The 25,528-nt window shown below is 38.7% G+C and overlaps 1 protein-coding gene across 1 annotated transcript in view; it reads right to left on the bottom strand.

Moving 5' to 3' along the window:
* The window catches only part of cacna1g (calcium channel, voltage-dependent, T type, alpha 1G subunit), a gene marked incomplete at its 5' end in the record, with an annotated part of 173,676 nt that overhangs the window by 18,279 nt on the left and 129,869 nt on the right, over positions 1 to 25,528 (bottom strand). Inside the window, 8 exon segments of the mRNA XM_079476970.1 lie at positions 591 to 724; positions 2,449 to 2,558; positions 3,617 to 3,765; positions 12,833 to 12,883; positions 14,929 to 15,121; positions 16,501 to 16,590; positions 16,804 to 16,929; positions 17,895 to 18,021. Coding sequence (XP_079333096.1) covers positions 591 to 724; positions 2,449 to 2,558; positions 3,617 to 3,765; positions 12,833 to 12,883; positions 14,929 to 15,121; positions 16,501 to 16,590; positions 16,804 to 16,929; positions 17,895 to 18,021 — 980 coding nt within the window.

Genomic DNA, 25,528 nt, shown 5'->3' on the forward strand with positions numbered 1-25,528 from the left:
TTGGCAGTGGTCAGATCGTAGTGCATGTTATTATTGGGGTTGTGCACTACACATTGAGCTTTAATGATGTTGATGATATGGCCGCTCAGCCGAGATGGCACAGCGGAGGTCTGCTTATTTGCAATCAGCGCTGTAATAGCTTGATGCCTACGACTTTCATTTAAGGAAGGCCTGAATGAAAGTGGGAGGAAATAGGCTGCGTACACGTGCCCACACGCAAATCACCAGCGCAGACATCAGCGCAGGTGTGTTTGCTTGGGCATCTCTGTTGAGGGAATAATCAATAAAGGCTCGTCCAGCATCGTTCCAAGCCGACAAGCATCCCAGCTTCCTACTCTATGTGTATGTGTGTGTGTGTGTGTATGTGTGTGTGTGTGTGTGTGTGTGAACTGAATTTCTCATTATGGCCATCTGGACTCTTTCTACACAGACTACGGCTTCTGCTGAGCAGTCTGTGAGACAACAGAGATCCCGAGGGTGACAACCCAGCGCAATCTACCGAGGAAACGGGATGAACGCTGAGAAGCGTGTGCTTCTGCAGGAATGAAAAATGGACGGTGGAAGTGCAGAAGATAAGAGAGGATACGAACCACGAGCGATCCGCAGCACCCTCATTATGCGGATGATGGTGGGGTTGATGGGAAGGGAAGCGTTGACCTCGATTTCCTCCAGAGTTATTCCCATTATAGACAGCAGCACAATGGCAAGATCCAACTGGTTCCACCTGGGTAAACACACTTGTTATATTAGATTAAACAACAGGGTGAAGTTGGTATTTTTTAGAAGAGTCTGAGTCTTTGTCGGCACGTTGAAAAGAGGGACAGAAATAGAAGAAGGTGTCACTTGAAAATATTTTCACACCATATCTTAAATTTGAATTACAAGCTCAAGTTTGAGAAGTTCAGCATAATACCCATAACAATACAGTATACGGAGTGTGCAAAACTAAATATTGTCTCGCAAGTCAAGACTTGAAAGATAGACTGTCTACATAAAGCATACAAACTAGCATTTGCTTATCTTTTGCGTGACCTTGGATGTAACTTTCCATCAGGTTTCTCAGCATGTGCATTGTCTTAATATGGCTAAAAACTTCAAATAACTCCCCCGGGTTTGAATATCATACTTTGACGGGCGAGGTAGAGCCTCAAGTCTGATTTAGGACACCTCAATATTCTGTGGCCTGCAGCCACGAGAGGTGTTTCATTAGATATGTGGAGAAACTGAAGTCAAACGAATGCACAGTGCGTTTCTTTATTTTTCCCACAGGTTTCGTTCACTAAGGGGGGTCCAGCGAAGTGTATCTACCCTCCTTCGCCTGCAGACTTGGATTGGACTCCGAGCTGATCAAACCAACAACAGCAATTTCCAGTGCGGTAAATCAATAAAGTTTCAACTCGTAAACCTTCACCTCTTGAACACTGTGTTCTGAACAGTGGTGTCAATGCGAGGAGAGAAAGATCCATGTTGAGATCAGTTTTGAAATAATATTAATTATTTTGGTGTCAGAGTTCCCTTATTATTATGCAAATAGCTTCTTTATAGTTCCTCCATGCTCGTGAATGAATGATCTGGGAATACATTGACATGATATGCTCTTTAGTACGCTATTGAAAGAATAGGCCGATTACATGAGTACTTTTAATAGCCTATTAATTTAAAAAAAAAGACCTAATCCTCATAATAAACGATTTAATAATGACAACTTAAAAGAGTAAGGGACCGTTTTTTCCTCTATAGAAAATTAATCTAGAGAAGAGGTTGCAAATTGCAACCAATGGCTCACTCCACCTCTCCCCTTCCTTTTGAAGCACTAAGGTGGCTCATACAGGAATAAGATTGTCACATTTTCGCTTCTTTGCCTAAGGAGATAACACACTTTGAAAAGCATTTTTTCCATTTAAGGCTACTGTAGAAACAACATGTGGAATATAGAAAGGAATAGCGCATTCTACGGTAATAAAAACATAACGTTTCATTATTTAAGGTCTTTATGCGACTCTGAAGACATAGCTATGTATATTATATGGTATATCTGTCTCCAAACAAATTACACATTGGACCTTTAAAACAGCCATATTAGGTAGCATTTATCACTTTCTCAGTAATGTAAGAAGAATAAATACCAATACTTTTTCTCATTGTTAGGATGTGTGATTATGATTTGATCGTTAATATCTGTTTCTGGAAAGAGATTTTTACCAAACCACAAAACATATAAATTCTGATTTTGTTTTCCACCACAGACGCCAGTTTATTCAGCCCTCTTTTTTTTCAAATTCTGGGGCGAACCAAGGAATCTCAAAGCTCTGATATCACAAGGGATGTGGATTACAAACAGACCCAACTGCATCACAAAAAAACAGACACGGGCACCTCACAGCTTTCATCTGATTTAAACAACCACCTCAAATGTAAAGAGCAACTTAAAAGAGCCACATGTCCTACCTGTCCTTGAAGAACCGGCGAAACCCAAAGGCAACAAGTTTGAAGACGGACTCCAGCACAAAAATGATAGTGAAAATGTAGTTACAGATCTTCAGAGCCTCATCCAGAACCTAAAAGGGAGTAACAGCGAAAGATACACCTTAAACAAAACTTACAGACAATCGAGGACACACGGTACCGATTCGATTAGTTTCACAATCAATTGTAGGAAAAGATGATGAGCTATAGGTGGTCAGATTAGCCCGGGGGACACGCTAGTCATTAGCTGGCATTTTCAGCGTCTAACAGTGTTGGTGGACATTACAACGTCCACCTTTCCCCGTTTGCCACACTGTAATTAAAGCCAGGCCAAGCCTGACAACGCAACAGAAAATCAATTGATTCCGTTCACCCAAAGTGTGTAAGTGGTCAAAGCCTAACAATCCCCTCCGCTCCACTTCCTCCAAGATTCAGCGGACCGCCGGGGCTCTAATTAAAACAGCATGCTATTTATAGACACAGGTGAGGTCAAGGACCTCCATTAGCGATGGGGCAAAGCCCGGAAACCATTCAATAGAGCTGTCTGATGGGGACAATAAACATTAGCTCTCACTGGTGATCATCAAAAAAAAAACACATCAATGCAAACACATTGGACAACTCAATCCCACAGTGCAATGCAGCATGGGAAAAAAGACATTCAGAGTGATCCAGTTTGAAAATGCAAATCCTTATATAGTGAGGAGGCAGCTTGCTTGGTTGTGAGACAGAGCTCCTGTTTACTGTCCTCTATTCGATATTCATGAATTGTCTCTGTAGTCCATTTTGTTATTACGCAAGGGGAGAAAGTAAGATGAGGGAATATGAATAAATTTCACTATGTGCATTCCAGCGTTTTATTTAAGCGAGGCATTGCTCTCATAAGACATTCTTCCCCCGGCCTGTACGAAATGTCTTGCCGCAGAACAATGAAAGTGCAAATCAGTATAGTAACATAAAGAAAATTATACACTCGCTGCTTTCATATAATCAATGTGCAGAACAGTTCATCCATAAACATTTAGCTGCTTAATCAGCAAATATGATCCACACCCATAAGACACACTGCAACATTACATGCATTTACATTTATAGTTACTTCATTCTATACTGGAATAATAACAAGCGCAAGCACTCCAGAAAGTTCTACCTTTGGCTGCTGGTAGTGTTCCATGGACATGGTGATGACATTCAGGCCGATGACAATCGTGATGAAAAGGTCCAGATAGTGGCTGGTGCACATCTTGTGGATGAGAAGCCGCGTGGGTGAGTAATCTGAGTAATAGGGTTTACTCTGGGCTTCTTAGGAAACATGGGAACAGGAAGCAAGCATGAAATAAACAAACAATATTTTGTACACATTCATACCCACACCGAGAGAGGAAGGGAAAAGGCAAGAGACCAGTGGAAACAGAAGAAGCTGAGAGACAGATTATATGTTTCATACACATAGAATGATAGAAGGAATAGTGCACTCGAAAATACAAATTCACCCTCATGTCTAAACCTGTATTGTTGAAACCTTGGCAGCTTGTCATATTGACCATTTATTTGGTGCTTTTGTGTTGTTTAAAATCCTTGTTCATTATTTCTTGCATCCGCTTAGCTTAGAATTTGAATTTCATTGTTGCTTCGCAGAAGAAAAAAAAAGTCATACAGATTTGCAATGACATGAGGTTTAGTTTATTTTTTAGGTAAACTATTCCTTAAAGCGTTGATATGTTCATATGGTCTGCCCTGCATAGCAGATCGAAGGCAGAGAAGCCCAGATTTTAGGGCCACGGTGCCTTTTCTCTGCTCTTTTACGGACAACCAGCAACACCTCAACATGACAAAGTCCCCATTGCATCATGGGTGTGTGCTCCAATACACAAATTCTAAATATGACATGCACATAATGGCTGTTTTTCTATCTGACCCACATGTATGTATACATTCAGTTTATCGCATGGCTTGTCCCTCTCACTGAGGACAGAGAGGGGTGGAGGGATGGCAGAGCAGCAGGGGGTCTTATCATCCCGGCACACAGGCAGAGCTGTGAGCGGCAGCTGTGTTCCCTATGGTCCTGTCAGCCCATTAGGCAGCCTGTTCCTGGCACCAGCCAATGGAGCAGAGGAACAGGTGCCGCCTTCAACCTTTCAGTTTTTTATATATAATGGTGCCGTATCAGCAGTATTTCATAAATCACGTGGCTGCTTCCCGCTGGATAGTGAAATGGAGTATGATTCATCTGGAGCATGTCCAAATGATTTGCTCGTTAAAGTTGTGGGGGAATGTTTTGGGTGTTCAATTCTTTTTCCTATCGAAGAGTATTATGCTAAAACTACAAATTTAAGCCATTCGACTGATTTCCCTCCAAAAAGTTTGATGGCTAATCTAGCTGTCAAAAATATGGAAATTGGCTGCTAATGGTGTGACCAATGTCAATGGTGACGGTAAAGCCTGTTTGAAAAAGGTGACTATTTTTAATACATGTATACATGTAAAATGCCCAGTTTTTAAAATGCGAACTGCTCAAAATAAAGATTCAATGTTTGCAAGGCTGGAGTACTGCAAAGCAAACAATCATACAAAATGCTAATGTATGTAAGTGTCCGTTAAAAAAATGTATTTGATGAAAAATCCCTGCCTTTCTTTCGTATGTTTTTGTATTCTTTGAGTCTTTTATACTGCTTTTGGGTGATTATGTCATTTGGGCGGTTTGTTTTTGTTGAAATTCAACAGACCCTGGACTGGAATGACCACGATACATGCAGATATGCTTCAAAACTGGAGTTGTCTCTTTATTGTTTCCACGGCTGTTTGTAACATATCTGGGGTCACTCTTGTGTGAGGTCCCAGGTTCTGCTGGTAATTAACAAAAGAATCGTCTGAAGCATCTGGCTTTAATTCCATTAATTGGCTCCTTGTGTTCTTAAAAGTGCTGACTCAATGTTACCTGTGCTTTATAATGTACAACTTATGAATCTCAGACATCCAACCTTGGCTCGGTTGGCCCTTTTGTTTTCATTTATTTATTTATTTCATTTATGGTTTTTTATGACTACTAGGATGCTCCTTATCCCATGTGGCCTATATTGATTTATTTGGTCGGCAGTCAACAGTATCCTGGGGGGGTCTGGTGGTGCAACCAAGACGATTCATTGGAAGCAAAGACAGTTCCTATGTGACTCTGCCCCAGTTTCGGAGGTGCTTAATTTCAGCGACATTTGCAAAACTGGGAAACATGGAGCTGCAGGAGTGGGAACTGTTGAGCGCTCACAGGTGTGAGCCTCTTATGACATCGCTACTTATCTACTTCCCTCCTACCCTCTACAGTGAGATGCTCTCCCTTTGCACACTTTTATTCAATAAAGCATATGAAACATCATTTTGAAATACATTCCAGGCCAGCATAAACATAACTGTCCTGTTGAGCGATAATGAGTGTTTGTTTTTAAGAATAATAAAAATAATTAGCGACAAAGGGAAAGCTCTCAATAACCGGATGTTTTTAGTATTTAGTGAGTACTGCACGGAGTTCATTACAAGAGACTCTCATTGCCGTGCAACAAGCGGCCAATTCTACCCTAACCAAACAGAAATTTGGGAGAAAGCGAATGACTTGGCATTCCATTTACGGAAAATGGATTGAACTTTTGTTTCCTACTGGCAGTGTTTCCACTCTGATGTCATGCTATGGCGACAGGTCCAGCTAATGTCCAGCATCAGCCAAATTACTTTTAACAGGATTTAAATGAATGGAGACTATTTTTATCCAATACGAGAAGGATGAAATAGTGGTGGGGAATGTGGCTCTTGGACCTCTCCATCTCCGTCTCTATTTTTGCGGTACAAGCTAATGACACCGTGACTATGATTTAATGAGACATTCTTTGCTTAGATGGCAGTTTAGCCCTTTCCATTTGAGAAAGACGGCCAGATACTTGTCTGAGGAAATTGAATGTTACGGGGTGATTGACAGATAGAGGCTTTGTGCATTTGAATAGAGTAGCAAAACGTTGATCGGCCACCGGACTTGTGGAAACTCAGTGCAATACCCATTGGACCCTGAAGGAGGATACAAGATCAAATTTCATGCTGGTTTTAAGACTAGATTCTGGCCTTGCTGCAGTTCACATGCACTTGGAGGAGAAGCACTAACAGAAATGTTTAAAACAAGGAACACTGGACCCTTTTTTTCCTCTTACCTGCAAAATAGTACTGAAAACAATGCTATGGGATTCTGAAATGAATCAATAAATGTAGTATTTCACTTTTACATCAAACTTTTTGTTTTGTGAACATCTGACCCTTCACCCAAAGAGGTCCAAAGTCCTTTGAGGAAACATTTACAATGAACCATAGAGAAGAGAAAAGATGTGTGAGACATAAGATGTCCATCCGAGAGATGAACCATTTAAAAGCTAGAATCTAGAAGCCAAGTCAGTTGGGAAATACAGACAATTTCTGGTCCATTATCAACATGACTTGTATTACAGTACAAACACCACAGAGAATCGAGGAAAGGCCTTATTTTTAAATTGAATACTACTGCTATTATTTACTTTCTTACATAGAGGAAGGTCAGTGATTGTGAAGCTTATGAGACATAAGCGAAAGTGCAAAGTTGAAGAATATTGATGTTTGATTTTTTCAGTCAGCTTGACAAAGAGCTGCACTTACAACAAGCTACAGGACTGAGCAATGTGCTTCACAAAGATCTGCCCATTATGTAGACTTTCATGAGTTGTGTGGGGTGAAAGTCATGAGCGCTGGGGAATTGTGGGAAGTGGGAGGACTAGAGTTATTTAAAGAAGAACTAGAGGAAAAAATCTAAAGCCTGGATGGCAAAATGTCAGACAAAAATAGAGAGAGTAAAAGTAGAGGTGATAAAAACAGCCATTGGAATTGGATGGTAAATTGCACATTCATTTATTATACGCCGAATGGTTTTTAATTGAGGCTGGTTTTATACCTCTGCGCAGCGACATGGTCAATGACTTGCTCTGTAAAGTATTGAGTCAATGTCTGCTGGACATAATGTCCGATTGATGCTATTCTTTGGAACAATATGCCAGCACACACAGAGTCAAAATCAACAGGAAATTACATCATTGATGCCTGCTTAACAGGCAAAAGTAAAAGACAGAAAGCGAAGATAAGAATTAAGAGATAAGAACAAAACTGACTTCAGTAATGGGCGAGCATGGCAAAGAAGACACAAAAACACTGACAAACAAGCGCACCGACTAGAGTGAGACAAAAATCACAGACACACACATACAAACACAATATATCATGCTAGTCGATGTGGCAGACCAACCACACTTTCTTTCTGAGTCTGACTTGAGGCAGATGGCCGTCTGAAATGGAGGCTGAATGGCACAGGCTGGTGGCTGTGAAGTTGAGATAGTGGATGGGTAACGGTGAAGATGTGTGAAGAGCCGCACAAAGTGATGTCACTCTGCATTACTCAGGATGAGGGGTTAGTTAGGGTCCCTAACATATTTCTTCTCACAAACAGAAAGATAATGAATCCTGAGAAGGAAGGTGTTGTTTGTGTCTGACTAGAAGACTCCAAGACTCGTTCTGGAACACATGCCAGAATTTTCACCCAAGAAACGACAATCGTCATTATTTATTTACCCTCACATTGTTTTGCATCCCTTAAGTGTTATTTTTTCAGTGAAACACAAAAAGAACATTTTGAAAGAAAGCTGATGCACTATTCAAGTACCACGAGACACACAATTACGGTGAGTACAAGAATGTTGGAGACATACTTCATTGCAAACATGGTATACTGTATAGTGATTGTACCTAATGCCATTGATTTTAAACCAAAACGTCGTGAAGTACATTTTAATTTAAAAGTATAGTGGAGATGAGCATTATACATGAATAATCTCGAATTAAATGTCGGTCAGTCATTTATCTAATTAACATAATGCATGAGTCATGTGGCTATTTTTTATAGTGTTTTAGTGTATTTCTATTTCTGGGTGCTTGAAAGATTGTGCTATAACTCCTGAAGATGAAACAAAAGTCATGTTTCACACAAAACAAATGAAAATAAGGATTTGTAAAAACATGATGGCAAATAAATAATGACATAATCTTAATTTTTGGTTGCATCTATTAACCAAGGTAATACAGCAAGTTATGAATATGATGGTCAGCCTCTGTTTACAACAACAAAGGGAGATATATTTCAATTCCTTGTGATTAGAAAACCTCTAAATCCAAACACTGTTAAACGGGTGATTGACTACATGTTTAAATAATAAAAACATCATAAAAACTCGACTATTTTCCCACCGTTGTTTAACTGGGAACTTTATGTGAAAACATCTTGGATCTACATGGCAACTTCTCGTGTTACAGACTCCTAGGTTACTCATGCTGTACGTAAAATTCCTCTTTCATGAATTGTATTCGAAAATAGTGCCTGAATAAGGTACTGCAGTGCTAATGTAAATATAACAAAGAATCATTGATACTACAACCATTATATATCAATCTTCATTATGTTGCTTCGACAATTACAGAAAGTAATTCTACTTTCTTTATCCCGGAGTTTGCCATCTTCTCACACAACTTATTTAAACCACCCAGACAAAAGTACATTCTCATCCGACTGCTGGAATTTGTCAAGGCTGCACTCCCACAACAGGACAAACAAGCCAGTCATATCAGTACAAAACTCAGAGGTTAGAAAAAGATCGCATCAAACCAAAAGGCTGCAACAAAATGCTCGCAGAAGACTTCACACTCCATTCTCGATCGATTCAGTTAATAAACCCACTCCCTACTGAATGAACCACAAAGACTCATAAACAGATTAGGAGCACTTCCTGCCAAAAGGCATGAGTCTGCTAAAATGTTAGACGCTGTGCTCATGCATTCGAAATCAGAATCAAACTACGAATTCGATGTTTCTCGTACCCTCGCACAGGGTAGCGGAACATTCCACAGTTAATGAGTCGTTTTTATTACGTGCATTTTAAGATGCAACATGGACTACATCCCTCCATCATAAACTGCACAAAACGGGTTAAATTTAAAAGTCATTTAAATGGTGTGACTGAACGGGATCAATAAAGCTAATAAGGAACCGTTCAGGGGTATTTCTAGGAAAAGGACATGCAAAATCAAAGCAAATGCAATTCTTTCAGCTGAAAAGTTTACACCATCTGTTCAATTCGACAAGGGGCTGTTGCTTGCCCGAGTTACATAAAGAAGACTTTTCGTCATTTTCACTTGCAGTAGGAATCAAGGAAATGGTGTTTGGAGTTGCCAGGTTACATAAGCGACCGTGCTGCTTTCGGCTGCAAAGAGTGGAGGTTACACGATAATTTCATTTTCTCTGTGTCACTCTGTCTTATTGCTCCCCATGTAACCGTCGGGAAGTGACATCATAAAAGGGACAAAAGTAAAATAATGAAACACTATCTTTTCTGTCCATTTACAATTGTATATGACCTAGTGAGATCTTGTCCGAGAGCAAAAGGAGGATTGTGCGACATGTCAAACTAAACTGACACATTTTGACAGAATTGCCATAAAAAAGAATTCTGGCGGCAATTTGATGCTTTTTACCGTATTCACTGTAAAAAATACAGTAAAAAAGCACCAGAGAAATAACGTAAAAGTATTTTACGTGAAAATAACAGCACAATTCTGTCAAATTACAGTTGCTTACTGTGTAGACAGTTATTATTCACGGAGAAAAAGGCTTTGCCCATCAAATAACTCAACCTTTTTTAAACAAAATCCGGTTAAAACTGTATAACCTGCCAAACTACAGACAGAACAGTTTTGGTGATATATCTCAGAGAACAGCTATTGGGTGACTAGGGGAGGACACAGGTAGAGGAGAGGCAGATGGTTCCAGCCCTACTGCCGTGTGATATGATTAAGCAGCCCTTTGATCCCACACGCAAGCGTACAGCAGCGACGGCAGTCCAACGGGAGGAGAACAGAAGCTAATTGAGAAAGACAGACTGGTGGGGGGTAACACACCCCCACCTCCCCCAAAGAGAAACCAACAACAGAATGATAAAATATGCCGTGGAACTGGATGCTTGACTAATTCACAGATTGTCCTCTAAGTAGACGCAAAATGGAGACTGTTCATCCTGAGTAACACAACTCAATCATAATGCAAACAACAAACAAGATGTCAATAAGATGAATGCGTATGCTCTATAGACGCTTTAAAAACTGACATCAACTAAGATAAAAAATGTACACCTGCAGGCTAATCCGCATGCATTTACTAATTATACATTTATATTATCAGTATGTGTTTTCCCTGAGGATCAAAACAATGACCTTTTGTGCTGTCAACTTTTTTCTTATTGACTAGATCGGTTTCACAGCGTAGTTGTTGCATCATCTTTTGCTTTACTCGGTTTGTTAGTTTTAATCTAAATGTGGACTCAAAATGAACAGGTACTCCTTTGATGCATATTTACGAACAATTTTATAATCTTACTCATTATCACATCAGTAGTTTTACTCTAATATCATAAAAAACTGTCCATAAACTACAAATTAAGGTTTGAAATAGGTACGGAAAGCAAGAGAGAGACTTTATAAGTTCACAACAGGCACAGAAAGAAGATCTAAGTCTCTCAGCGACACTGTGGACAAAACCAGTAAACATGTTCCAAGAACTAAAAATTCTCTCACATAAATAATTCTGTGCTTTTGTTGGGGTAGATTTGAAAAACAACTTTCATAGTTGTCTGAAATAAAAAGGACTTTTGCACAATCTTTTTGTGTTTTTCATAAATTGCTGTTAGCATACTGTACATTTGAACAAAACATGCAAGCTACATGATTCTGCCACTGGACACTGGGCATTTAGCTCAGAGCTAGGGGCCATTCTTTACTTTGAAGCATCCAAATATAGCCTACTATATAATTTATAAAAAATTATAATAAATGTTGAATATTACATGTGAATTATCGAAATAATTTTTTTAAAATGGTTTCCTTTTCAAAATACAGTAAATACAAACCTACCCACATTGTGAGCTTCAACAAAGCCCACCGATTTTGAAGTTGTGTATTTTTCTCAGTTCATTAGTTTGCTCTGTGTTTTTAAGTTGTATTTAGTCACAAGACCGCTTATAAGAAAAAAAAGAGCAAAATGACAAAATAGTGGCAGTCATTGTTATGACTGAAATAATATGGACGTACAGTATTGCACCTGTATGGTCCAAAGTCAACACCATTCTTTAAATATTTTTATTTATTACATTTTTTATGGCAGAATAAAGGACTATATGCGCCAGACTTTATGGAAAATAGTCAAAAATGTGGCTTGCTAGCCAACATTTGATTTAAAGAGCGAAACTATGGTACTGAATGATTTTATTATTACAAAACTGTCCATGCATGAAAGACAATGTGATAAAAGAATCAACCTGTAATTACGTTTGATCTATTGTTTCACCACAAAATCACACATAAGAGCCAAATACAGCAGATTTTGCTTACGTCAAAATGGAAGAAGTGCGTTACACAAACATTTCACTCACGTCAGTCACAAATGAGTTTCAACGGTCATGCAGCCTTTGAACAACAGCAGTGTTGTGTTTAGCATGTGAGCAGAACTTGGAGAACGGTGTAATGGGGTAGCATCACAAAACGAAGTGAATCACTGCACAACAACAACAAACCAATGATAAAACTCGGAAGCATATAAATAATACTGTAGCTTAAAACAGTGATAATCTTCCCTTCCGTCAGCCACAGTGCGTCACGTTGGGGGCAACATTGAGAGATTGGTCGCATGCTGACCTACAGTAAAGCACCACTAAAGCCCTAACTCCAGGCTGGGGTGACTTCAACAGAAACTATAAACAACCTAAAAAATGTTTGATCTCAAAGAGTTAGGTGCTCTCTCTCTCTCCGTCCCCTGTGTGAGCAAGAGGCTGGGCTGGCTGGAACTGGTAATGAGGTGTGGAAACCAGACATACAAGACTTCCACAGACAACTCTTATGTGATTACATCAGATCTGATGACGTGCGAGCATGGGCCATCGATGGTGCACTCCCCTCCTGGTGCCCAAATCAGCACCCCCACCCTCAGCCCAAACTACACTCATAAAAACAAAGGTGCAACAAAAGCTTCACAGCAATGCCATAGAAGAACCATTTTGGTTCCCATTCAGTCAAAACATTTCTTTCTGAAGAACCTTTTTCCAAACATTGAACCTTTTGTGAAATGGAAAGGTTTTTCAGACGCTAAAGGTTAGTTATGAGACCATACAGGCAAAATGGTTCTTCTATGGCATCGTGTGGCACCTTTTAAAACAAAAGTGTACCACCATCACCACGGTGAACACATAGACATGCCAGAAGCAATCTGTACCTTTCACTGTGAGACCAGGGCTGGACCAACTGACACCGGTCAGCATTATATCTAGAAGAATGAAACCATGTTATTCAGGTAGGACAAGCAAAGAATCCATCACAGGAGCTGAAGAACAGGTGGAAAGGATGGAGTGGAAGAATATACTGATGGGCGTTCCAATTATTCTGAGTCCAAAGTAAGACTATAGCTGTGTGTAAAATGTCATACTATTTAATCCGAGTTCAGCTCTATTTAGAGTCCTAGGTTGGTTAAAGTTTGCCTGTATCGTAAGTATATAGCAACTATTTTATGGAAGTCTTTAGGTGCAGAAATACTCATCAACAAAACCTAAATGTTAAGACGACGACAATTCTTCTGTCCCCATTTCGTTCCGAACATGGATGACTATTTCTTCTGTGGAACCCAAAAAATATATTTCCTGTCTGAGGCTGTTAAACTTCAGAAAGGACAAGGAGAAGGAAAGTATCATAAAAGTGGTCAGAAAACTTTTAAAAGCTTGAACGCCTCAGTTCTGGTTTCAGAAAGCCTTTTCTGTAAAGTTCTTGAAAACTTTGTGTTCCATGTATAAAAGTCATACAGATTTGGAAGAACATGAGGGCACAGGTCATTTTGGGGTGAATTATTCCCTTAAATTGTCTTCATTTACTCACCCTCAAGTTGTTCAAAAATCTGTATACATTTATTTCTTTGATAACACAAAGAAAGATATTTAGAAGAACGCTTGTAAGCAAACAGGTCTTGGCCACCATTGACTACCATAGTGGGGAAAATATGCTTTATACATTTTCTTATTGAACAAAAGAGATTTTTATATATTCATATTTTGAAGAATGTAGCAAAGCAAACAGTTCTAAGGCACTTATGACTACTATTGTAATTTTTCCTGCTATGGTAGTCAATAGTAGCCAATAACTGTTTGGTTACAAGCATGTTTCTAAACATCTTTCATCCGAACAAAGAAATGTTTACAGATTTGGGGGTAAATGATGACAGAATATTTATTTTTGGGTGAACTGTCCCTTTAATAATGAAAGTCCTTCCACTGTTAGGGAAAGTATAAATTGTGCCTTCTGGTACGACTCAGGCTGTCTTAACATGATATTTAGGTATCATGATCAATAAAGACTCAAATTATTAATAACGCTTAGGCAGAACTGACATGCATTTATATTCCATTTCCAACTGGAAACCTGACACACCACCTGTCACACCATCAACCATTCGCATTCCTACAGAAATTAGATTTGTAGCAACAGAAAAGATGAACAATTAAGGGGAAAATAAAGCACTTTTCCTTTTCAGCTACAGCAGTGATGGAGTGATAAAACAAAAGTCGCTTATTGGCAAACTAATGTGCAACTCAAATACAGAAACTGAGCAAACATGGCGCTAATATATTTAGAGGGGCCTACTGTTATAAATGAACTATTTGACCTTTAAACTGAGATTGGGTGGGATTTCGACCGGTTGTCCTACCCTTTGACTCTAGAATTCGTTTGTGTAACGTGATAAAGATCATCTATTTACATCTGTATTTCTCAAGGGCTTTAAAAAAAGAATTCCCATTTTCAACTGTTGCCTAAAGATCGAACATGCTGGACCAATGTCCAAGCCAACATCCAGACAACAGCTGGCATCCAAACTTTAATTCTCATTTTACATGTTAAAAACTTCTGCTGAGAAGAGCATAGGCAGTGGAACCAAATGTGAGGGTCATCACCACGCCGTGCATCCTGGGTAGCATCAGAGCAGGCAGCTGACGGACCAATTGGACTGTCTTGATCGAGTTTACTTCTCAGACTGCGCTGCCCCACATGCATGAGAGAAGGAGGGTGCAGGGACGTACCGCGCACCCTGCTCTCCCAGTAAGCAGATCCCCATGCAGGCCATGGGACATGCTCTAGAGACGTTCCCAGGCAAAAAGAGGCAAGCCGAGTTCTATGTAATCACGGGCCTGAGCATCTCATTCCTCATACGCCGGTCACGCTAATTAGCATTAGCATCTAATTTAGCACTCGGTTCAAATCGAAGTGATCAAGCAGGACTCAGAAAGATGTGGAAAGGCTACCGACCAGCTAGTTCCTTCTCCTTACTCCTTCTTTTTTTCTCCATGCGTTTGAGGCGCTTCTCCTCGCGCAGTTTGGCCTCCTCCGCCTCTTGGTGCCGTCGACACTTGTGAAAGTTCTCGACCACCACGCCGACAAACATGTTGAGCACGAAGAAAGCCACGATCAGCAAGAAGGAGATGAAATAGAGAAGCATCCATGGGTTGTGATTCATGACAGGCTGCAATACATTACAAACATAGATTAAGAGATGTTCCACATCGAAAACGAAAACAACTCAGAGCCTGTTTACACCTTAAGATGTGTTTTGGTTGATCGGATCACAACTGGATGACGCTAAATTCAGGTCTAAACGGGGTGTGAAACCTTTTAAGCTCGTCCATTTTAGACCAATTTATCAAGCACAATGGTTTCTCGACATTTCAGCTTTCTAACACACACTTACAATGTTGGCGTTGTCTTATGGCGGCCATAGCGGAAATAAAAACCACTGTTTAAATTAGCTGTCTCCGGTTTCGTTCATATAACCATTGCATGTGCTTATTTAGTCCATTCGATCGAAAGCCCTTGTATTTAGCCTTCCATAAACCCTCCCCTCGAAGAAATCAGGACAGAAGTGGTCGAAAGTGGACAAAGAAAGGGATTAAAACACCAGGTGTAAACAGGTATGCGTCTCTTTCGTCCAATACGCATTTTAATACCAGGTATAAACAGGGCTTTATATTTAGCATTTTTCTAAATTAAAACAAACTATTCATTTAAACTTGAACTTCATCAGCACAACCTTTCAAGTAGAGCTAATGAAAAATCTCCCATGCCACCACGCGTTTTTCATTGGTAGCAAAGAAATCCATTATTTACATTTGAGGACATTTATCATTTTGTCTTTACATTTTAATTGAATACATCAATCAGTCCTTTTACTAAGATTACAGCTCAATAATATAATGATGGTAATATAAAGAAATCCATAACACTTCTTCAAATGTTTGTCCCAGTGGAGATTTAAAAGGTGTTTTCTTCTCAACAAGATTAATACAGAATTGTCTGTGTGCAGTTTAGTATCTACACCATTGCAGAAGAGACGCCTGTTCCAATTCAAACACATGAATGCTTTAGCTTCAGGAGAGTGGGCTGGGCTCTATTCAAATAGAGCAGAACAGAACTCCAGGAAACCACTGCCAGACAAGACGCATGCAATTTCATTTTCAGGCAAATGTTAAATTTTTAATACAATTTGAATTTTACACAGACATACATTGGAGGACGGAGTAAAAAATAAGACACTTCAAAGGCTAACTGAGACGCTTGAGAGAACTCATGAATGAAAAAACAATTCTTTGAAGGTGGAACAGAAATGCTGATCAATAATTTCTCTGTCCGATCAGAGTTTGTGGTTATCAGCGATAGGGACACACACAGTTGTCATTTGCCCAAGAATTTGTTTGTGACCCACTTAAAACGAATAAGGTGTATTACTATGCTGACAGTGGTGAATACACAAGCCAAACATTTGAAAACATATTATTAATATCACAACAAAAGATAATGTACTGTACACAACAGCAGAAGCAGCAGAAACAAAATGTGGTCAAATACCTGTTGATCAACACCGGCGGCATCCAGCCCATCATACATTATATCGACCCAGCCGTCTTTAGAAGCCAGAACGAAAAGGGACATCAAAGCCTGTAAGAAGCAAATGATAGAAGCAGATTTAAAGAAATCTTTTACTTCAGTGGTTCCTTCTGACTGTGAACATGGAATTGAAACATAACAGATTATCTTTGAAGCCTGAAGATGGCATAACCAGTCTCTTGTTGGTACATCTAAAGAGATTGACTTTAGTTTAGCCCAGATAAAGCAAATATCTGCGTAACCCCAATCAGGTGAAGTGCTTACCTGCCCAAGATTATCAAAGTTGTACTTGTGCCTGACCCACTTATAGTTAGCCTGGAAGCAGTCTGACTTGTTGGTGATGTTTCGTATATCCTCCCCCTGACACACGAAGAACTTTCCTTTGAAGAGCTGAAGAAGAAGACTTTTTATCAGCGCTCTCAGCCTCTTTCTTTTTTCTTGAAGGTGTTGTAATTATTACTACCACTACTTGACATTACTGATACAGGTGTGATACAGGTTTCTGTAACAGGTGTAACATTTTTCATTCATTCATTCATGTGTTCGGGTTTACTTGGAAGGCAGGGTGCAGGAGAAAGAGTGTATGGGTCTTGTTTAATGACCACATATTGCAGAAGTTGGCAAAATGAATGAAATTAGACGTTTAAAGGGATACTCCCCCTAAAAATTAAATTATGTAGTCATTTACTCAACCTTAAGATAATTTAAAGATATTCTAGAAATGTCAGTTGCTTAGATTTTTGAAAATATATTTCTTTGTGTTCTTACTGTATACAGATTTGGAACAACTTGGATGGATGTAACTCATGAAATAATAAAAGATTTGTGTGGAGTATCCCTTTAAAACTTGATCCAGTGAACAGAATATTTGAAAAGTGGTCCTTATTAAATGGTCAAATCTACTGAGTTTTGATCTATCTGCTGTCCATATTACCACACTCACACATAAAAATAAAATTGTGATGATGTGATGGTTATATCTGTTGCATACTTTATGTACTCTCCTAACTAAGTTATAGTAGATTCTGTAGATATGACTATTTGAGATTTATCAGCTACACAATAGAATCATGAAATCAGACATCATGAAAGTCAATGTTATACATAGCAAAATAACAAAGCAAAGCCATCCTTTTCTGGAAAAATGTAAGATAGATGACACTGCTATTCCCTACAGACATATGAAACTGATGGAAAACAGAGCATTTTAATCATAGTCAAATTATTCAGTTGTGGGCAGGAAGTGTATATTTCACTTTCGCAGATATCCTATCCCATGCACAACCCTATATTAACTCTTTGTCATCCATTATAATGGTACGGTAGGATCTAACTTGGGATTCGTATGTACTCACCTGAACTCCCAAAATGCCAAAAATAATGAAGAAGGCACAGCAGATGACCACTATGTTTCCTATAGGTTTAAGAGATGACATCAGCGTCTCAACTACAAGCTTCAGTCCTGGAGCTCTGCTGATCACTCTGAAAAACATAGAGAAGAATACAAGCTTCAACAACAGATCTAGTTTTGTGAATGTCAACTGGTCGCGCTTCAGAACACAGATTCTACATTGGCCATTAATAAGCGATGCAACACAGAACCAAAGTTTTCGTAAAAAGTAAATCGTATTTTACTTTTCTTTGTAGCTTTGCGTGCACCAACATTTTAATATTGGATTTTGTTATTGGTATATTCTGCTCAGATTTGCTCCGAGCATTTTCTTTACAAAATAACTTAGAACTTGTTTTGCTTTTAGCAAGAGTTTTTTGTTATATGTCCATGCTTATTTTTACTTTTAATGTGCAGTTTATATGATTATTTATTTATTTTGCTACTCAAAAATGCCTCTCAGTCCTGTTAACCTTAGTCCCGGCATTCAATCTACCTCCCTTCTCAACGAGTGAGCAGGACAACCCTTTAAAAGTAATGTCACATCTGAGCTATTACGCTAAGCTGATAAGCTAGAGCTACAGGGAAACTTACCGTGCTTCAAAGAAAAAAATAAGAGTTGAATTAAACTGCAGGAATAACTACAGAGCTTAATTATTAACAGCACAACAGCGCACCTGCCAAGCTCAGGGGAGGCTGCCGCACACGGTGACACGGTGACACCAGCTCAGGCGCACACAAAAACATACGTGATGCACATTACTAATTGTTACTGGAAATCAGCAGCCTTAGAAGCCGTGTTCAAACAGTTCAAACTGTTCAAACACAGCGGGATGGAACGGAACGCTCTGGTCTCAAATGCGTTTACATTTTTAACTTGACACATTCACCGCATCCCAATTTACATTATTTTTATCCTAATTAGTTTTTTAAAAGATTAGTTTGTCCTAAATAGTTGTGTATATTAATGAGTACCCAGATGGTCTACTGCTGTATTTAGAATAAAAATTCAAAGTATGCACAGTATGCACACTTTGAAGGGCACTTATGAGTGAAAATAATTATAGTCTCATTTGGAGAGACCAGGGCATAGAAATGAGTCCTTCAATAGAACACATGGTCTAACGTCTGATATTACCCATAATTCAATTCGAGAGACATGAGCTTACTAAAACTACACTCAATTATAGGGTTCATATGGCGCGAATGCGTGTTTTTCTCTGCCTTAGGTGTGTAATAAATTGGCCATGGATGTATTAGACAGGTAAAAAATATGCATTCTTTCCTAAAGCGAAAGCTCACCCAGACCTGCCCGAAACGTCTCGTTTAACCACACCCCCACAAAAGTCAGTTCGTGGAATGACTTAGACCGCCCAAATGTAAACGCAAGTAAAGTGGGCGTACCTGAAAGCACAATTGCTTTGGAACCTGACGTTCCAAACATGGTAAGAGGTGTTACCTTTCCATCACATGCTTGCAGTATTCGACCAATCGCTAAGCACTGGTTACTGGCCCATCATAGCACACTACGCTTTTAAGAGCGATGAGCTTTGTAAAAAATCGTTGCGTATCAGAGAGGCGGGGCAAAGAGGAGATACAAACATGCACGGTATGTGGAAAAATACGGCAGGTTTTTTTCACCTCAAAGGACCTGTCATATGACCCCTTTAACAAGTGAAATACTCTAAGTGATGCTTTACTTATTAATGAAATAAATTGAAAACAACTGAAAAAGTTGTAACACGATAAAGCATGAAAATATATTTTGATGTGTTACTGTTAAACATTATATGTCATTACAATAACAGTACATACTTTTAGTTTAATTAGCCAAATTGTGAAATAATCACTGATGTTTTTCTTTAAACCGAAGAATATTAGCGATCCCTAGCTTTGATCTTCTTTAGGACTACGCTGTGATTGTATCAGTATGTGGGATGAAGAAAAGTCCTCTTTTAAGAGAGAAATCTGATTTAGATTAAGTGACTGGTAGGAGAGAGAAAGGACGCTGCCGGAGGGGGTGCAGATAACAGCCTGCTGTGTCTTTTGTTTGTCTGAGTATCTTCACACATCTCTCCGCCGCTCGGCATATTTATCAAAGCTCACTTTGGGGATTTCAGGTAATACCATAAAATCAATTATGGAAATGTCAAATGATGAGAGGGATCAATGTGTCTAGACCTACTACGCTCATCTGTGACTGAACCTGGCAGGGACGGTCCAGTGAGTGCTGTGAAATGATAAATGATATGCCATATGGCATTTCCACCCTTTACCAACAGAGGGTGCTAGTGCCTGAGGTGTCCGAGAGGTTGAAACCTTGTGAAGTTGCGTGCTTATGTAATTTTTCATGAAAATGTGCAAGCGTGTGTGTGTGTGTGTGTGTGTGTGATAAAGAGAAGGTAGAACGAAAGACCAAAGGAAAATCACAAAGAAAAAATTATCACAGTACCTTTTGGCATTAGATAGAATGATATCTACCGTGATAACACGGATGGTACCGTGACTATCCAAAACTACAGGAGTCAAATGAGATCGTGAAGAATGTGTCTGAGACATGTGAGGTGTTTAGTTATAACCGAGGCTGAGGCAATTCTTCAGTTTTTTGGGAACATGTAGAAACAATGCTTTGCAAGCCTTCAGAGAGGCTGCCCCTTTCATTCACCGCCTGTTTTCTGAAAGGTTAAAATAAATATATAAATGTAGAGAACAATAAGTAGAGCACTGAAGGAGTCTCTTATTCCCAGTACACAGAGACACATTTTCATCCCGGCTGTAATTAAAGGATGCTGTAGCTGGGATGAGTCGGTTTGGGGGACTCAAATCTCCCTGACACACACACAGCGAGCACACAATCCGAGGATTTCTGTCTAAGGAAAAAAACCCTAGCAACAATAAATCAAGTATGCAGGAGATTAAAACCACATTATTCAACCAAACGTTAAGAAAACGGAATGGGGCAGATCATCTAAAGACAATGCACTTGTTACTTGTTATCTTACAGGAATAGTTCACCCAAAAAATGAAAGTTCAATCATGTACTCACCCTCTTCTCATTCCAAACCTGTATGACTTTCTTCTTCTGCAGAACACAAAAGAAGATATTTTGAACGATGTTGGTAACCGAACAACAGCGGTACCCATTTACTTGCCTTGGTTTTGTGTCCATACAATAGAATACCAACATTCTTCAGAATAACTTCATGTGTTCTGCAAAAATACAAATTCTGTCACCATTTACTCACCTGGACATTCAATTGAACACAAAGAGAGAAAGTTTGTAACCAAACGTTCTGGGACACTATTGACTACCATAGTACGTTAGTCAATGGTGCCCCAGAACTGTTTCCATTTTTTTAAATATCTTCTTTCGTGTTCAACAGAACAAATCAATTTTTACATGTTTGTAACAACTTTCGTAGACCCAGATGTTAAGCAAGATCATTCTGCTCAATAGCGACAGGGGCATGGACTCCAAAAAGCACCATTAAAGTGTTCCCCATGACTCGTGCCCTGCACTATATTCTAGGTTTTCAGAAGTGTACCCACGTACAAAATATCATCAATGAATAATTCATATAATAGATCCTATGGTTCAGAAAATATGGAATACTATGCAGTGGCATATATACAGCGCCTGTTAAGATCTTTGACATTGAAGCTAAAGAGCCCATTCTGATTCACGTAGGTAAGCAAGTCATTCTACATGATAAACTGACCACCTTTTTTTTATTAACTACTCCTTTTAGCACATCTGCTACATAAAACAGGCAACTACAAAGCATTATTTATAGTGACACATGCTCAAACATACTGTGGAGCTCCACTATGACATCTCCATCTCTCTCTGTTCTCCAGACACACTCGCGGTGAAAAGACAACTTCAGCCACAAAAACAATTACACAAGCAATTATCCAGAAACAATAAGAGCTAAAATACATCTACAGAGATGCTCCGAATGTTACTAATCAGGCCCTGATGAAATCCAAAGGAGCCAATCTGTGGTTATCGGCTTTTGTTGCCGTTCTTCGTCCCTGTAATTACAGCAAACAGACAATGCAGAAACTCCTCTCGAGCTGAGCGTGGCTAGATTAGTTTAACAAACGCCTCGGAGAGGACAAGCTTAGGAAAGAAGCTCGGCTGTACTGTAATTGATTATGCCGCTTATTTGCATTGTACGGTGCATTGAGACTGAGCTATGATATCAGCAGTTAGATGCAGGGGACATATATATCAGTGTTTAAAAGCCAGTATGTTCCTCTGGGACACATTCTGTACAAACAGTGGAGAATGGATGACTCTACACGTTTTCAAGACTTGTTGAGATTAATTTAGATCTGCATGGGTGACGTGAGGTGCAATATACAGTGGAGCGGTTTAACCTAGGGGTCAAAGAGTTGATGAATGAACGGAGTCTGTGCGCATCCACCCTTAACACAGCACATAAATCATCCTGTCGACAGTTCAAACACACACAAACACGCCACAATGCCTTTAATACTTAATAATGTGTGTATGTTATTTGTATACAGACAGTAGCAGCCCATTCATAGAAAACGCACATGCATGAACAGGCACATCTCAGGCTACCTATGAATTGCAATGGTAGACAACCTTTACTGCTGTACTGGGATGCATTTATGAATCAGAATGCAATGCAAGGACACCAAATCTCAAAAGATGAAAGAAACATATTAAACTAAGATATAAAAAAAGTGTTAACAAACAAAAACAAATCAAACACGTAGCATAGAATCTCAGGCCATGTGCAAAGGCAATGTGTGGGACCCTTCCATGCAATTCAGCAATATATATATATATATATATATATATATATATATATAAGTATAAGTAAATTGTTATGTTTATTTATAAAACAGCACTGAATCTCATTTCTGTTTGAATTGTGATATACTTTAATATGAATAGATCACATCAGTCTCCCCTTAAACATGAATTGACAATCAAACTCGACTGTACTTGACAGAACTTTGTTTTATTAATAGAGACACTGTGGAGTGTAGTCCAAAACATTACACATTTAACTTTTGATCAGTAAAAAAGTATGTATTTTATGTTACCCACAGTAACGTGTGTAGTGAAAGAAGAGGCCAGTACAGCATAAATGGTAGTAGTCCAGAATAACTTTGATCTCTATGTACTATAAACACAGGGGTAGTGTCATAAATTATACATTAAGCGTTTCAGCAAATTGGGGAGGGATGATTTTTTTGTTCAATCAACACATTTTGCTTACAGTATAACTTTATTTGGCACCGACATACTGCTGTATCAGCATCAATGAAATTCCAAATGAATATACAAAAGCACCAGAAATTGATGTCTCATAAAACTAAGATAGGGATGGGAAAAAGGTCAGCTAAAATATAATTAATGTTTTTTTTTAATGACATGTTTTCTTTCTGCAAAGACATTTAGTTTCTTACTCTGCATGTGCAACAGTATATCATAAAAAGAAAACAAAGCGCTTGCTGAACGTGATGACAACAGTGCAGTGAAAAATCCCAGATTTCTGTTTATCTAATTACACAGGTTCAATAACGCATAAAAGACATCTGCACAGGACATCTGTTTGTCCCATCACACACTCAAACGTTCACATAATACACCTTAGACAGTCAGATGGATTGTTAAGATTCTCGTGAAAGGAGACACTCGCTACTGTTAAACAGCATCTGCTTTGCAAAATAGTTTTGGTTATATTTGTTTATAGACATTAATTCTATGCTAGACAAATCATTTGCCTCAAGAGCCTATTTTGGATTTACCTTTTAAATTGTCCAATTTGCAATTATCAATACGAATTCCTGAAATGCACACATTTTCTTTGAAACAAGTACAGCCATGTAATGTTGCCTCCTAAAACCGATTCGTTAGGATCCTTTTTGGTAAAGTCTGAAGACGAGTTTTATTTGAATACCCATGAAATGCACAGTGTGAGACACAAATACATTTTATTAACCTGAATAATCAGTTGACTTGTCTGTTACACAGAGTGACCGAGACCCAGAGTGATGCCTTTCTTGTTTCAACAAGGGCCGGTTGCATAAACTATGACTCGTCATACATGTTAGGACTGGTCATCATTTATTTAAGTCAGTTACATAAAGGTAAATTGGTCTAATTGAAATCAGAAAAGTAAGACTGATTGGTCCTAACTAATTGCTAGTCAGCGAGACTAGTTGTTAAGACGCGGTCTTATGTAGTCTGATGCAACTGACCCCTCATAAACCAAACTTTGTAAAAAATGTAATATATAAATAAATAAAAAATACATATTGTTTGGGATAACACTATAGAAAAGTTCTGTTTGTTGACATCACTTTATTACATTAGCTATCAACAATACTTCTACATTATTTATTCATTTAATTCAAGTTAATTTAGTACAAAAATATATTTCAAATCAAAACTGTGTCTTAGTGTAGCCCTATGGGAATTTTGGTGTCCTAAAGAAAGAAAATCAATTTATTTTTGTTTATTTTATTTAAAATGTATATTTCTTTGTTAAAATTTTTTTATGTGTGTTAAATATTAAGTTGGTTAAAATACATGTACCCTGAAGAAAGATCCAATCAGGACTCAGGGTGAGAGGTCGAAAAAAGGGGAGGAGACGCGAGGAGAAAAAAAACAAGATGAGTGAGAACCGCGTGTGCAGTCACGTTAGAAGTTGGTAAAAAGCCAAGTTAATGCGTGTGTGATAGTAAATGTTCTTGTAGACTGCACTAAGAGTGAGTTTTTTTTGTTGCGCCACGGCGCGAAGCGGCCATTGTGTTTAAGGTCTTCCCGCTCACCAGCAACGCTACTTTGACCTTCTGGGTATTCATATTATTCAATTGAGGTGCCATTTGAGTCATTTTGCCGGCTTAGCTTTAATTTTGGGAATTTCATTGTTTCATTTGAATTGCACTGTCGAGGTTTGAACTGTTTAGATGTCCATACCATTTTCTTTTCTCAGTAAATAATTCAAACGTATTTCTGTTGTAGTTTTGCATCACATGGGGCTTATGATATTGGTCATTTTTATCCTTAATGCAATATAATATCCTTGATGTATGCAGTATCCTGGGTTAAAGTGAAAGTGTCTATAAATTCTGATTTAAGATAAGTGACCTTTAAATTGATGCTAATTGCTTTAAAGTATTGAGAGTCATTTAAAAAAGGTGGAAACGTACTGTAACTAAAAAGTTATCTAATTAGGTAACCAAGCATGTGAGATAGTTGCATACAATTAGTGAATTACTCTAACTTAGCTATAAAGATACGGTATTGCTACTTTGCATTAAATTAACAGCTGTCAGTAAAGTAAACGGTTACAAGAGGGTAATAATTAGGGAATTACATTGAGAGCATTAATTAATATTAGAGAGAGAGATTTCTCGGCAAACAGGAATTCGGGGAGCGCACTTCAAACTAGCTAGACACGCTAGGGGCGATACATTAGGTAATGCGCAACCTTAACCTTAACACAGATCAATAAAAACTGTAGAAATATATTGCTCATCATTAGTTTCTGTTAGCTAATGCACTACTAACATTTCTTGTTTTTTAATATTTAAAACAAAATTTGCAGCACT

The sequence above is a fragment of the Barbatula barbatula genome (genome assembly GCF_947034865.1).
Source record: "Barbatula barbatula genome assembly, chromosome: 16".
NCBI classification, from domain to species: domain Eukaryota; kingdom Metazoa; phylum Chordata; class Actinopteri; order Cypriniformes; family Nemacheilidae; genus Barbatula; species Barbatula barbatula.